At 40.5% G+C, this 15,631-nt stretch overlaps 1 protein-coding gene across 1 annotated transcript; it reads right to left on the reverse strand.

Moving 5' to 3' along the window:
* Positions 1–3,575: 3,575 nt before the first annotated feature.
* Positions 3,576–13,402, reverse strand: galnt12 (UDP-N-acetyl-alpha-D-galactosamine:polypeptide N-acetylgalactosaminyltransferase 12). Its single transcript, XM_014005667.1, has 10 exons — positions 12,515–13,402; positions 12,075–12,244; positions 11,176–11,365; positions 10,858–11,043; positions 10,666–10,783; positions 10,126–10,302; positions 8,611–8,742; positions 8,338–8,451; positions 6,492–6,647; positions 3,576–4,566 (listed from the first exon to the last, which is right to left on the reverse strand). The coding sequence occupies exons 1-10, from the start codon at positions 12,883–12,885 to the stop codon at positions 4,429–4,431; spliced, it is 1,752 nt and encodes a 583-aa protein (XP_013861121.1). The 5' UTR covers positions 12,886–13,402; the 3' UTR covers positions 3,576–4,428.
* Between the last annotated feature and the right edge of the window lie 2,229 nt (positions 13,403–15,631).

A 15,631-nucleotide genomic window follows, 5' to 3' on the forward strand; every position in this document is an offset into this window, starting at 1 on the left:
ACATAAACCAAAAACGACATGCAGGGTGCAAGCGGCTTCCAATCAGTGTTTGTGTGAACGTACAGCTCCTCCTATGGTTCTCCTGTTCTCTGACAACTGAAGCCTCAGCATCTCCAATGACTCGCACCGCAGGGGAGCCTTGTTTTGCATCAGCATCAAAGACACATATGGGGTGTGAGAGACATCAACGCACCGGATTAAAATATTTAAAAAATTTAAACTACGCCTACATCTTGGGACCAGATTGCAACAAACTACAGTATTTCTGTGAATGCATTTGTGGAATAAAGAGTGAATTTTAATGCAGCTTTTTTTTTATTCCTTCTCCCCACCGATCCAAAAAGATGGGGAGGAAAAGTATCACAGTCCTCTGCAGTGATTTTCCATTTTACTAAGAAGCAGCCGTGTGGCGTCTAGGAAGCATTTGTCACACGTGAGGATTTTTTTTTTTTTTTTTTGGCTTCTTTGCATCAGAACATTTCATTCTGTGAGAAAGAAAGCAGCTTGACGCATGTGGTGCCTTCAGTGGGGCACAAATGTTCCTTATTTCTAACTCTGTGCTAAAAACAAATTAATAAAATAGGATTTCATTTTTAATAATACAAGCAGGGACCAAATTTTGCACCTATAAAATTTTTCCATCTTTTTTTTTTTCTTGTGTTTTTGATCCAAAGACACAGTTCAGGTTAGATGAGCGTCACCAGTCAGAGAGACTGCAGAACCCGAGTGTCGGCACCAGAGGAAACAGAAGACTTGGCACTGGCACAACTTTTCACCATCTCACTCAGCAGCTGGTGACCCATCCAATCAGATATGCTTGAAACCCCCCCCCCCCCCACACACACACACACACACACACACACACACACACCCCACACAATCTAATATTCAGCCTTTTCTCCTCTCATTATCCTCCGAACATCTTCTCCAGCAGTTAAACATGGATGATAGCCTGTTTTAATAATCAGAGATGCGGATGAGTCACAGTTTAATCAACAATAACAGACGGAGATGAAAGCATAAATCATGAAGTATAAATTTTTTTAATCTAATTTGACTTAATTTACTACAAAAGAAGCAGACATTAAGTGTTGTCCATTTATTTTGTCCAGTATATATATATATATATTTGCACAAATAATGCCCACATAATTTAACATTCATTGCAATAAGGCCTCTAACATTCATTCAAGGATTTTCTCTGCGTTTACCCACTTCTCATAAAAAAAATCCTCTTTAAAACGCTGCTGTAGAACTGCATCGAATGGTCCAATACAGTCAACAGCTTTACAAGTTGCAGTGCTCCAACAAACCCAGGAAAATGTTTATGATCAAGGTTTGGTTGMAATAAAACCTCCACCTGACCGGACGCAGGGCTATAGTGGCAACTCAAACCGATCCATGTACCATGTTAAGTTATCATATAAAACATTACTACAATAAACATGTGGAAAACAAGGTTAAAACACAAATGGCAACACGTGTACAATAAACTAGATACCGCATAGCGGTAACATAATGACCTCTGCATGCACAAATGCACTTTTTTTTTTGGGGTGGGGGGGTGCATTGGTTGACCTGATGGATAGCCCCTCATCAGAGCTAAACAACAAAAGAAATCTGAAGCTTCTATGTTGAACAGTTTCTGATTTATAAGCATTTTTGCATGTCCAGACACCCCCACTTTGACAGGAGCCCCCTCCTCAAATATGGGGTCTATCGTAAAACCGCTGGCTGGCGCAGTGTAGGTCGGACTCATCTATAGCCCTGCCAAATTTCATGTTGATCGGTGCAGCTGTTTTTGTGCTACGGTTGACCACCGAAGAAAATATTTTTAAAATAAATAAAAAAACGTACGAAAACAATATGACTCCCGCTTATGCGTCGCGTGTGGGGGTCATAATAACCCTCTTTTTAATAACCTTAGTAAATAATTATACAGTGCTTGATGTATGGAGATGATAAACCTGGAGCATTGCATTAAAAGTAACCATTTCTGTTCTTTTTCTTAGAAAACTGAGATACAAGAAATTAGCAGAAACTCTAAAATAATTATATCCAAGTGCTTTACAGTCAAGACCGATCGATCCTATTTTACACCAGCCAGCCATGACATTATGACTTTTTAGCATTGCGGAGGCCGTTTTGGAAATTAAACTGACAAAAATACACACCAAAAAAGGCTGATTTGGACCAGATTTCTACTGATTTTTATTTATCATTTATATCATTTTTAGACCTGAACATGTTTTCAATCTGAGGAGACAGCTGCCGTGCATCAAAATCCAGATACTGCATTATGGAGATGGATTTTGAGATTCCTGCAACATTATCAACAGGACTGCACACCTCTGTGACGGTGTTGAGTGTTCATTTAACACCCATGTTAGTAATAGGAGGCAGATACTGGTGTTACCTGTGATTGGTCCCAATGTTACGGCTGATTGGTGCAGAGGGTCCGTTTTRGCCACAGAACTGATCAGAGGATTCCCCCTTCCTCCTATAAACCTTATTGTGCCCACCGGTCATTTGGTCCACTTCACTTAGCAASGTACAACCCATAACCCTAACAAAAAGCTTACTTATGGGCCATGGGGAACCAAAAGCCCAGTAATTACGTCCATATTTCAGCAAGCTTGGAACTCATTTTGTGCTTCTCTCAGACTCAATATCGCCGTCTCGTAGTACTGTCTTCCAAAGCCCCACGCAGGGCAATAAATCTCCGAGTGTGTGTGCGTAACGGCACATAATCAATCTAATGCTGCATCGTTAGCCTCATATAACGCAGGCTCACACATAGACGTTATCAACTTCCTGCTACAGCATCGCATGCCGGTCTACATTCATTACATCAGGCAAATAAAGGAATCCTCGTTCAAATCCCTGCTGTGCTACTTTAAAAATTGCTCCATTTATCGTCCACTCTGAATCAATATGGGAAATCTGTTTCTTCATGATGGTCCTTTTAACGTTAGCTCTTTTTAGAGAGGGATGGGGCCGAGAGCCTGCGAAGGTTAACGTTAAGAAAAAGGGAGGTGAGGGKGGTCGCAAACGGCTTCATTCAGTCAGCTCCATTATCGGCTTCTATTGTCAAAAATGTGCCGCTGATGACTTCGGTTCAAAAGTCAAACGCAGGAGTGTAGGAAAGGGAGTCCAGAAGATAAAGTCCTTCACGTGTAGACAGGGAAAAAAAAGAGAGAAAAAAGTGATGGAGGATTAGGAGAGGACGAGAAAATCAATCAGAAAACCATCTGGTGTCCCAGCACTCAGGAGATACCAACAACTGTYTGCTGCATAACCTGAGGGGGAGCCACACGAGTAACAACCCCCCCCCCCCCGTTCAGACGCATCCAGAGATGTCCGATCAACCCCCCCCCCCCCCCCGTTCAGACGCATCCAGAGATGTCCGATTCTGAAAGATGAATGCTGTGTCTGCACGCACATATCAGTACAGCCCACTAGAGTAACATAAATACTCTCAAGGGAAGCACTCAATGCTTGTGCAGATACTTTGTCACAACTGCTCATCCTCCATCTCACAGAGTGGCAACATAAAGAACTCGCCTGATCCGAACTGCAAAAACACTAAATTGTAGTATTTTATTTTATATAAACAGGCACTCTTTGCTCTCAGCTGCCATGATGTTACCATTTGCTCTTAACCAGATTTAAGTGAATAAACTCTAAAGTCCCCTGAAATAAAAAAACAAATAATAAATATGGCTATAATTTATGGTTAAAGCTACTTATTTTTTAAACAGCACAAAAACTAACACAACACTGAATCCAGTAAAAAAACTTTAGTTCAAGGCTGCAGTTTTCCCTTTTTTTCAGTGGAGACTTGATTTAAAAAACATTGTAAGGCACTGGCCTGTAATCTAGGACTTTTTTTGGGCCACTGGTGTAAATAATTTATCAAGTAGTCATTGCTTTCTGTAAAAGGTTCTTGAAAAACAGCTGAAAAAATTGCCTCGTGAAAAACATAAAAGATGAGAAAGGGAAGCGGTGCAGTGAGAGGAACTTTAGCCCCCTCTACAGGACAAAAAGTGTAAATAAAACCAGATGAGCTTAAAACGTCACCAGGAGGCTCTGAATCTGCTGGCATTTYAATTATCCAACACTGTCCAGCAAGTCTTCTGGCTGAAACTGAATGAATATTTTGTGTTCTGGTTTATTTAAAAAGTGTTTTAGAAAACTGAAACTTGTCAGAACAGTTCCCTGTTGGTCCAAGTGGAGAACACTCTAATCAGAAGAGGTTTAACGCAGGAAGGTGAGCAGAAAGGCATCATTGTTAGGGCTCGTTTAAGGGGAAAGGATACATTAATCAGAATCAAACAGCAATTATATCCAGTCATAATCCTCTTCTGGATACTGGATTTAGGGGGGTGGAAGAAAAATAACTTTCACATGTATTTTTTGTTCATGTTTTTACATCCTCTCCTCAAAAAACCACTTTTGGCGGTCGCTGGCAGAGCAGGGCTGCAGCGAGGGGGCTGGTGTCCCATTGTCCGTTTTGTCCACAGCTTCGATGCACTTCTGACTCTGAACATGGAACAGACTCCCATCCTGTAAAGAAGCATCCAACAAATAAAAAAATATATTTCAGAACTAAAGAAATATTAGTTCACTCATGCACAGCTGTGTGTGATTAAAACCAGCATCTAGAAAAGACCGAGGAACACTGCTGGTCTTACCTGAGCGATGTGCTGAGTCAGCAACTTCTAACTTATATTTTATTTTTTGTCCCTATACAATCCCATCCCTGTGCCTTACACACCCTTGTTACATTCAGTCCATCTTTTTAGATGCATTTACATTTAGATGGCATTGTTGTGCTCCAAACATTGGTGTTCTGCGACTACATTCAGCACATGCTGAACAGCTCGCAGCACTGCGTAGTAAACAAATCAGCAGCTTTGCTGCTGCTGCTGTCAGAGTTGCTCTGGGCATGAATTACAAACAAGTCCATGGATTTGATTTGATTTGATTTATTGATTTAACAGGAAAAGATTACTAAAAATCAAGCCTGACTCAGCATAATTGCTGTTTTACAGCAGGTTCCTGTTCTGCAGCACATAAAACACTCAGAATTACAGCATCACAATCACATCATTATACACCATAGACCGGGGGTGCCTAAACATTTTCCCCGAGGGGGCCAAAATGAAAATCTATCCAGGGCTGCGGGCCAAATGTAGTAATATAATACATGAAATGCAAATACTTTTTAAGTAAAGTCCTTTATTTTTAATGATTAAAGTATGCAATGGCCCTCTTTTGTTTTAGTCTGTGCACTTGGAGAAAGTCTGCCATATGCTCAAGTAGCAAAGGCTCATGGGACATTTCATAAATAGATAAAATATGAGTTTTTGTGGCCTTATAAAGTGTGCAAATCTACATGYGGTTAAATCTGATCTAAATATTTCTTGTCATTTCATGTTTCTTGTTTAATCCTAATAAAACAAAGATAAAGTCAGCACCATGAATGAAAACTACCTTCACTACAGCCCTTTTATATAGTCATTTGACCAGTGGAAATACTGTGTTTCTACATAGGATAACAGGTTACAACCTGTTGGTGGGCCAAATCAAATGGCTTGGYGGGCCAAATTTGGCCCGCGGGCCCCACTTTGGGCTCCTCTGCCATAGACACAAAGACAAACAAGCATACCAAATTTCAGGAAGACAGCATTTGCAAAATAGGACATCTAAATATGAGCACAACAAAAAGTGTCCAGCAGATGGCAGACAAGATTCTTCTTAAAGGGCTGTAGTTTTGAAATGGACTTTATGTTTTGAGGAATGTCATTCCATGCTTTAGTATAAACATAGGAGAAAGACCTCTGGCCGTAACAGTTTCTAAAAGTTGGTATTATCAGTTGTCCTTTTGTAACAGATCTAGTTGAATGACCACTTCTAAAATTTGATTTGGGCAACAATGCAGAGAGTTCCATAATTGGCACCTTGGAAGATCTGAAAATATAAATTAATACCACTATACAAAACATAATTCTGAAAAGTCAAGGCATCAGACAATGAAAGAACTGTACAGTGATGAGTCCAACCAGGAAGTTTTTTATGAATTGTGTAGGCCCTGTTGTAGAGCCTACCTATGGGTTCTAAGATTTCATTTGTTGTTGGAGACCAAACAGGTAAACAGTACGACATGGTTGAGAGTATAATGGCATGAAGATAGATATTTGAAACAGAAGATGTCAGATTGGATCTAATTTTTGAATAAACGTATAATTTCTGTTTTAACTTAGTGGTTAAGACTTGTACATGATCACGATAAGTCAAATGATGTTGTACAAGGTTGTGAATTTCAAACTAGATTTAATTAAAAATAAAATAAAAATATATATTTTTCATTCAAATATAGTATTTCTAATTATAATATTAACACCCAGACACTGAGCAACACCATCTTATTTACACTTTTGGTTAAATGCTTTAATTAAAGCTCCGAAACAAACTTAGCTTTGTTTTACCTTTCGGAAGACAAACTTCTGGTCTAAAGGAACGGCCTGTCCTCGTTTCTTGCACAGCTGGATGGTCAGATAGGAACTCACGTTGTCACCCACAACACATCCAGATGGTTCTCTGCTGTTGTAGGAGATCTCACCATCCACTGAAAATTCAAAAAACTGGAGGGAGAGAATAACAATGACTGGGTTTGCTTCTAAATCTAGTACTCTGTGCAATTTTAAACAAAAAGTTATCTTCTTTAACTAGGAATTTACTTTTTGCTACTTTTGTCTTCTTAAAACAAGCAGATGTATTTTTTTTTTTTTTTTACCAGAATGGTTTCAGTCAGGAAATCCCTCAGCACAGGTGTGTGCATGAATGTACAAAGAGGCAGGGAACACAGTGTGAAAACACTTTGTGTACACACAAAAATAAGCTCTGCTGGTTGGTTTGCACACTGTGAATGCAGAAAGAGATTCTGCAACATGCAGAATACTCCCGTTAGGTGGACAGCACGGCCACTGCAGAGGTTATATCCTACAAACAAGTAATCTGTGCGAGTCCACAGAGGGTTTCTGGAGTAACGTTGCTAAATTTCACAGCGCTTTCTGGTATACAGACAATCATAGAGAAAACAGAGTTGGGAAACACGCTCTCCCTCTGGATCAACAACATATTTTGCAGTCTGAGATGGTCAAACTTCCTTATTCACAAGTTTGTAAGAGAAAACCACAAATCCCTGCAGTCTGGGATGAGACAAGAGTGAAGTCGCTGTCTCTGATAATGATGAGACGTGTTTGATTAAGGTTAACAACATGAAATGGTTCACATACCATTAAAACTGTTAACAGATTTTTATGACTTTTAAAGTTGAAAGGTAGGTGCAGACTTGTGTTTTGCAACAAACCTAAAGAAGACTAGACAGTTTGTATTTCCTGCAAAAATACAGTGTGAATGATTAATGCTGAAAGATTTGCGATAAATAGCTAAAAAAAGATTAAACTAGCCTAAAAGTAGCTAAATAAAAAGGCAGCTGGAACAAATGAAATTAGCATAATGAAACCGAAAAAGCATGTTTGCTGAAATAAGCAGTAAGAAGCTGAAATTATTACAAAAAAGTGAATTTTGCTGAAAAAAAGCTTAAATTAACTAAAAAGTAGTTAAAACCACAACAAATATTGTTAGAATTAGCAGCAGCTGAAAGAAGCATAAAAAGCCTACAAARGCAGAACAAAGCACAAAAAGTTGAAATTAGTAGAAGAAAAGCAGAAAATGTCAGAATGCTAGCAGGAAAAAAGAGGRGGAAAAAACTAAAATCAGTAAAATAGAAGCAGAAGGCAGCTGAAAATAGAATAAAACTTTAAAAAGCAGAAGCAGAACAAAAGGTAAAACGTACAGTAATGATTCATGAGCGTTTTTGAAAGGTTTTAGATGTTGAAAACAACTTCATTCATTTTCAATGAGAAAAAAAAAGTTTGAAAAACATAAATATCTCAAAAAAGTTGAAATTGCTGAAATACCAGAAATCATAGCTGGAATGTCTTGAAGGAGCCGAATGTTTCGATATATAAATTGTTCAAAAAGCACAAAACGAGTTATGCGCCGAAAAATGTTCGAATGAAAAATGGATGTACTTGAAGCATTCCCACATTTATAGATTAATAATCTAATCTTGCACCAAGCTACTTTCTTTATGTGCTTATTAGTTTTTGCATTTATTGTAAATGAAAGCTTCTCACCGGCCTCTACATGATTTTTGATAAAACAGGCAGAATGGTTTATGATGACTGACAGCCACAACCTGTCATATTAAAGTTTCACTGGAGACTTGATCCATGTAAAAAAAAAAAAAAAGTAGACATTTCCTACCTGGTTCTGGCCCATGCCGTGACACTGGTAKAGGATGACTCTTTGGCCCACGATGGAGTGCTCGTCTACAGGGTTGTAGTCGAAACAGTAGTTGGTCTTGCCCCGGTTTTTCAGCTGGTAAAAAAATTAAAACATGTTAATCATAAAATACAATCAGCTAATGTTTTATGTGACAATTTAACGTATAATATGTCAAAAAATGTAGGGATTTTTAAAAAATAGTTTCAAAATTAGTCTCATCTGAGCTGTCAACAAGTGGCTGTCGGTTTTCACCATTCCAAACATGCCGGGCCGATCCTGAGGGACGGAGATGTCGGGGTAAACATTATCCAGGTACCACTGGAAGCTCTTGCAGCCCAGCCTCTCTTTAAGCTTCTTCCGCTCGGTCACGTCTCCAAAGGCTTCCTAAAGTCAAGCACCGCATGCGTCAGCTTGTGTTTATAGTTAAGAGTTTCACTTCTCTGCGCTGAAATCATTCCGAACCTTTAAAAAAATATCAGACAATTTGAAGCAAAAACCTGCTGCGGTAGAAGGGTGTGTTGATAATGACAGGGAGTACAAAAGCTTAATGCGTTGTTTCACAATGATACACAGTGAACCACTCCCAGATTCTAGTTAAATTACAGCCAGACACATCTATTTGTGTGTTTTACTAAAGTCTGTGAGTGTGCGTGTAAGCAGTAATGGGCTTATGTAAATACCTTCAAGCACACAGAGTTACACACATTTGCAGAGTTAGCTGATTACAATAAAAGAATATAAAGTGCCCACGTTAATTTGCCAGTGAGCAATATGCTCAGCACACCTTCACTGCTGGACGAGGGGATAAAATTCACAGCCGGATGATGAATGCTGGCCGTTCTCCCGAACACAGCTCTAATTGGCTCTTTATCAGTTTATCTGGACATGAGGCAGATTCCCAAAGGACGGTTTGTCTTTTATCAAAAGCGAGGGCCGAAATGAGCCGACGACAGCGAGCGCTGCTCTGCAGGCCAAACTTAAAGGACCGGAGCAACCGCCAAGTCTGTAAGAGGGTGACTAACTGATTCATCGAAAATTACAGATTTTTTTTTTATTCAATTCAAAAAAATTGTTCATTTTATTAAAAATAACTATATACAGTAAAAATAAATAAATAACTGAATGTGGGAATAAAGGCATGATGAGGAACTAATTTGAACGTAGAAATATCTAAATAGATCAGGTATGATGTAAAAAAAGGAGCAGCAGCTTGTGGAGTTGAAGTGGTTCACCTTTTCGAGAGACTTCCTCCTTTCAGGGGGTTGATGAGCGCCACCTGATCTGTGCTCGGAGAGCTTCTCCTCTGAACCACAGCGTCACATGCTCACCGACGCACACACGTACAGACGGGGCACCCCGTGGGTTAGCAATGATCTCGCCCCGTCAAGGACAGGTGGGTGACACCCGCTGGCACCAAGTGACACGGAAAGGTGGTAATCACACACCGGAATGCCCTGACACCTCGAGTGTCTGCTGCTCATGTATCCCAAGAGTCACTTAATCAGGGGAGCTTTTGACACCGCATTGGGACAGTGTGGGTTTTTTTTTGTTTTTTTTTTTGTAATTGTTGGCATATCTGTGAGTGTTTCCACTGGTGGAGTCATTAATCAACCAGAGCTACGCAACGAGTGCGGCTGGAATAAAAACGGAGTTGCCTTTGCAGTACTTCACAAACAAAATAAATAATAACTTCCAGTGTAAAATCCTGCCTTGACGCCCCGCTCAAACACTCCTCGAGCACGCTGCGCGCCATCTGTGAAGACTCACCAGTCGTGCGTGGGGGTTGCGATGGTAGTAGATCTCCTTGTATTCATCCATCCAGACCTCGGCTGCCCTCACGCTGTTTGCCAACGCTTTGCTACGCGAGTAAGGGGCCTTTTTAGGGAACACGTGGCCCACGTGGGAGCATGGGTGGATCTCCAGGCTGCCTCCGCATTGCCAAATCTAGCAGACATGAACCACAGCACCACAAGGATTTGGTTAGYCTCTCAGCTACGATTCATTTAACAAAAGCACAATCCTGTGGAGGAGTTTAGACATAAAATCTGTTTTTTTTACACATTTTGGTTCCTTTTACTGTAGGAAAGCATGTCCATATTCTTCACTGCAATCAAAGTGTTAAGCCTGTTTTCTCTAGCTGTGTAATTAAATTAATGCATTGTGGTTTGTGGAAAAATTTGTCCCGTGATTGTCAGTAAATTTAAACCAGAAACACGTTCTGAGAACTGCTGCTTACTGGTAAAAGCTGTGTACACAGTTTCCTCAGTGCATACAACTTGGAGAACGTGTGCAGCAATTATTTCCTACCCTGAATGAAAACTCCAGGTTTTCTCCTCCCCACACCTCCATCCCTGTGTCATATGTCCCCAGGTAATGGAAGTAGTTCTTGCTCACAGAAAACAGACCCCCAGCCATGGTCGGCGACCTGCAAAACGCAATTAAAAACTATCGACTTCAATAGAAATTAGAGTCTGTTTCTGCCAGGTCCTGGGAACGCACCTGATGACATCAGTGGGTGAGCGCCGGCGTTTCTGCTCGTAATCTGGGACGGCGTGCCAGGTAAAGACCAGCCGCCAGTCAAAGCCTCCGATCTGAGGTTCGCCAGAGTTGCCTAAATACTGGAATGTGTTCCAGTCRATGACGTCGATAACGGGGCACACCACAGCTTTCGGTTCTTCTTTAATCCTTGAGGAGAAAAATAATGTTTGTGTGAACAGTTCCCATTGCATTAGCTTGAAAAAGGTAGCTGAGCTGAGGTGATTCACTTTTTAATGAGAAAATAAAAAGGGTCATCTCGTTTCCACAAGACGCTCTCACCTGTAGAGAAGAGGCTCTAACCAACCCTCGTGGCACTCGCAGTGACAGTCCAGGAAGGTCAGCACGTCACCCGTGGCAATGGACGCCCCAAGCAGCCGGGCCCGGACCAGTCCCTCCCTCTTCGTGGCCCGCACCAGACGCACCTTCCTCAAACCTGACAGGTACTTCTCCAACGGCTCCTTCAGATGAGCTTTAAAGGAAATAAATCCCACATAAAGCTAATTAAACCATTTGTGAAACACGTTACACGCGTTAGAACGTCACTCCAGTTCAACGACTTCAAACAGGTTCTTTTTTAGTTCAGGAATTTCAGGGTGGGTCTGAAATGCAAGTTTAACGACACAGAAGAATAAATAGGTCAAGAAAGCAAACATTAATAAATACATCTGCTCTAACCTTGAACTTGTCAACTTTCTTTTTGGCCATGAACCTGATAACTACAGTAGGTCACAAACTGTTCTGACCTTTTCCTAGAAATGAGGTTTTCCCTCTCACAACTTGGCTAACACATCACCATAAATGTTGGAAGCCACGAACCAGATGACCCCAAACACCACCATCCACTCTTCCAGGTTCAAACTCCGTAGAGGAAAGATGCCCCTTTTTTTTTTTCTTTTTTTTTTTTTACACACGTAAATTGTCTGCCAAGATTTCACAGGTTTTCCTTTAGCTTATCTGCATGTCCTTACCCTTTTCTCTATTTGACATGGTTATTTCCCCCAACATCTCYGTCTTTCCACCTGCCCTCAACCCATCTGACAGGAACCTGTTCGTGTGCTTCCATGTGAGCATTTTTTCTTTTAAAGATGTCAGTCGGCCCCAGATTTTCCCCACCCACAGCCTCTCTTGCCTGTCCATCAGTTTGCGCGACTCTCTCCGAGCCGCCTGTGCTGCTCTACCTTTGTCGCTGTAGTCATCCACCAGCACCACCTCTGAGAGCAGGATGTCAGGGGACGTCTCCAGCACACTGTGGACCGTCCTCAGCAGGGTGGACCAGGCCTCGTTGTAGAAGGCGATCACCACAGTGGTTGTTGGCAAGGACTTGTAGTCGTACCTCAGATCTCTGCACCTGAGGTGTGTAACGAGAGTTTAAAGGAAAGCTGGGAGTTTTGTCACATCTGGGCGAGTTTTGTCATCTTTAGGTTTGGTTATTTAGGTAATTAAAGAACTAAAAGTAAACAGGGAACTTATCTCTTGTAAGAAGCAGTTATTACTCCACCCCAACCAGAAAATGACGTTAGTTACAGTAATCCTATAACTTTTTTTTTCCTGGAGCAAGCTGAATAAATTTAGCCTAAACTTTCTGAGTGACTTTAAAGGTTGACAGCTAGTTACTTACAGTGGGTTCCATCTCTCTGGCAGTCTGCGGTGCAGTGATATCATGTCACTGACATATGTGTTAATCTGGTGTCTGTTAATGCTTTCCTCCTCTTTCTTCCTGTCCTGTTCGTTCAAGTTCAGTTTCAGAGCTCTCCCCATCTCTCCCGGGGCATTCAAATCCAGGGGAGGCTTGTCGTAGACGGGCTTCTTGAGCTGCTCATTATCCACCGCTCGCTTCTTCTCCTCGGCTGGCTCTTCTTCTCCTTCACGTCGATTTGCGGCGCCTGTTTCCCCGGAGCGCTGCCTGAAAAACGTTAAATATCCGACTAAAGTGACACCAAAGAGGAGGAGAAGGAGTTTAGGTCGATTCTTTCGACGGCAGACGGTCATTGTGCCGCCTCCCTTCGATGCTGTGCGAAGTTTGGTCGAGGTTTCATCCCCTTTTAAAACTTAAAAAAAAAGCTGTGTTGGGATTATGCAGGCCAAAAGTCTATTTTGTGTCCAGCTTCTTCATTGCTCCGCTTTCCGTCCACTTTATGACGCTTACTCCCAGGTTCAAAACTCCTTTTGTGACCGGTGAACTCACGGTGCTGTTACTTATTTACCGGGAAACACATCGGTGTTTAACTTCATTGGGCGAGAAAGTGAAGCGCTCCTCCTTCTAGGAAAACCTCCAACCGTATGCCGATACATGTAAAAGGATTAACAGGCTCGGATTAGATTAGCTGACATTTATCTCCTTGGATTGGCACTCAGTTGGCAAAACAAAACGACAAAACAAATCCGGGTCGAATCAAACRCTTTCGTTCAGCAAAAATAATTACATCAAATACGCCCATTCGTCTTATTTTCAAACTAAATATAAATGTCAAACAGATATCTGACGTAACATTTTAGTTTTAACCCCTGAATATAACAAAAACTTACTTTCTGTTTACTTTTTTCTCATACACTCAATAAAATACTACTAAGCTAGCAAAGTTAGCATCAAAGCTTCCGGCTTGTGATTACCAAAATAAAACAAAACGAATGAACTTGAGTAGGAAAAAATTGGTAACAAAATATCTATGGCTTAGTTTTCAACTAAATATATCAACAATAAAAAACTTTAATAATCTAATGGGTAACTTTGGAGATTTGATCAAATATTATTAGAGAAACTTTTTTATTTTGGGGCTTTTAATTTGAAGGGGACAGTTTGAGTTGTTGTTTAGGTGGCTGCTGTGAAATCTTTTAGCCTGAACTTGAGATATTTGCTCATTTGAATTTCAGATGCACTTTTCAAATAATAATTTTAAAGTAGGAGAATCTATGCGTAACTTTGATCAGTGGTTTCCAGTGTCTGGGTCGTGGCCCCGCTGTGGGTCGCCAACATCAATAGAGGGTTCAAAGATGATTTACAGAAATTACAGTGCAATTTAAAGAAATTGAAGGCTTAAATTTACTTTTGTCATTCATTATTTTCATAAAACGTGTTTAATCTAAAATCTGAGTGAGCTGATGATCCTGGGCTCAGGCTTAATAATAAAACTCATTAGAGGCCCACTTCAATACCTGCCACAGCTGCAGCCAAGATAACCATCTTTGAGGCACCTTCTGTGACCCTGGGAAAACGTGGACACTCGCTCCAAAATCCTTCATCTCCAAGGCTTTTATTTTATAACTTCAAACAAGTTGTCTCTCACATAAAACCACATGAAAACTCTTAACACCAACGCTGAAATCTGACACAAAATGTACATTAAAACAAATTAAGATGCTGAATAATTAAGCTGATGCTTCCAGGCCAGAAGGTAATTTGAGTGGCGTGCTGTTTGATCGAGTAGCCATGATGTGAAAACTACAAAGGGACGTGGGAAGGCAACAAGTCGGCCTAGAAGTGTTGTAATGTGCCACGGTAGAGTGAGCTCATCGTGTCAGTCAGGAACACATTATTAATGYGGACAGATGAGGGGCTTTACTTTTCAGCCAGAGTGATGAAACACATTTTCCATGCAACGTATAGTTAGTGACAGGAAAGTAAAACTGGGGTGATTTGCATATCTACAGTGCCACTTTAGCAGCTGTTAAAGGTTTTCATGGCAAAAAAAAAGTTTGAACCCCTTCATTAGAGGCATCAGAGTTAAAAAGATCATTTGACGTTTTGGAATGGGGTTCTGCGGTAACTTTATGAACAATAAATATCTCACCTGTTGTAGATAGCTCTTGTGATGAGCTCATTTTGAACAAATGTGTTTCATTTGGACTAGACAGCAGCAGGTTCGAACAGGTTCACGACTAAAGTGGATTGTTGCTGTCTTAAAACAGCAGCCTCAGATATTTCATAGAGGTCAATACAAAGGCTGCTTCATAAACATTTACACTGTCATTGGATTCACGTTACAAAAGGTTGTTCCAGCTGAAAAATAAATACATACTTGCCAGTAGGTAACCCAAGCTGCACAGGAAACATGACCGCTACACCCTGAGACACAAAATCTCAGATTTATCTAACTGTGTACTGATTCCACTAAACTTGGTTGTTCTATAAAAAATAGTTTTAAGTTTTTCTCAATAAAAAGTTTATGAGTGGCAATAAGTTAAATGATTTGAGTCTCTTAAACACAAAGCAAAATATTAAAAATAGTGACCTCTGACCCTCCTGCCCAAGGGCACCGTAGTTTTTGTACTTTGAAAGAACTCAGGGACAATCTTTACTCAGTCCTTTTAAGCAAAGTATTAAAAATCTGACTAAGAATTTAGTTGCTGTAATAAAACAACAATTTTTTTTAGAGTGAACTTATATAGCGCTTTATCAAGTCCCTCTAAAGCACTTTACACTTCCAGTCACTCACCCATTCACACACCGATGGTGGCAAACTACCAGTCACGGGACGACTCCCCTAACCACTCCACCACAGCCGCCCTTTTGGCAAACATTAGGATTTTAAAACCTTAACACTGAAAGACACACCTTGATATTTCCAGCTGACAGATGTATCTTTAAAAACGCAACTAAAATTAGCACAAGAAGCATTGTTACAGCATATATATACATACATACATACTGTATATACGTATATATATATTTTTTCCTGTTAGGAATAAACAAACTTATTACAAATGAAAAGTGTACTTTACATCAGCTCAATACTTG

This window comes from Austrofundulus limnaeus, unplaced genomic scaffold, assembly GCF_001266775.1.
Source record: "Austrofundulus limnaeus strain Quisiro unplaced genomic scaffold, Austrofundulus_limnaeus-1.0 Scaffold32, whole genome shotgun sequence".
NCBI lineage: Eukaryota > Metazoa > Chordata > Actinopteri > Cyprinodontiformes > Rivulidae > Austrofundulus > Austrofundulus limnaeus.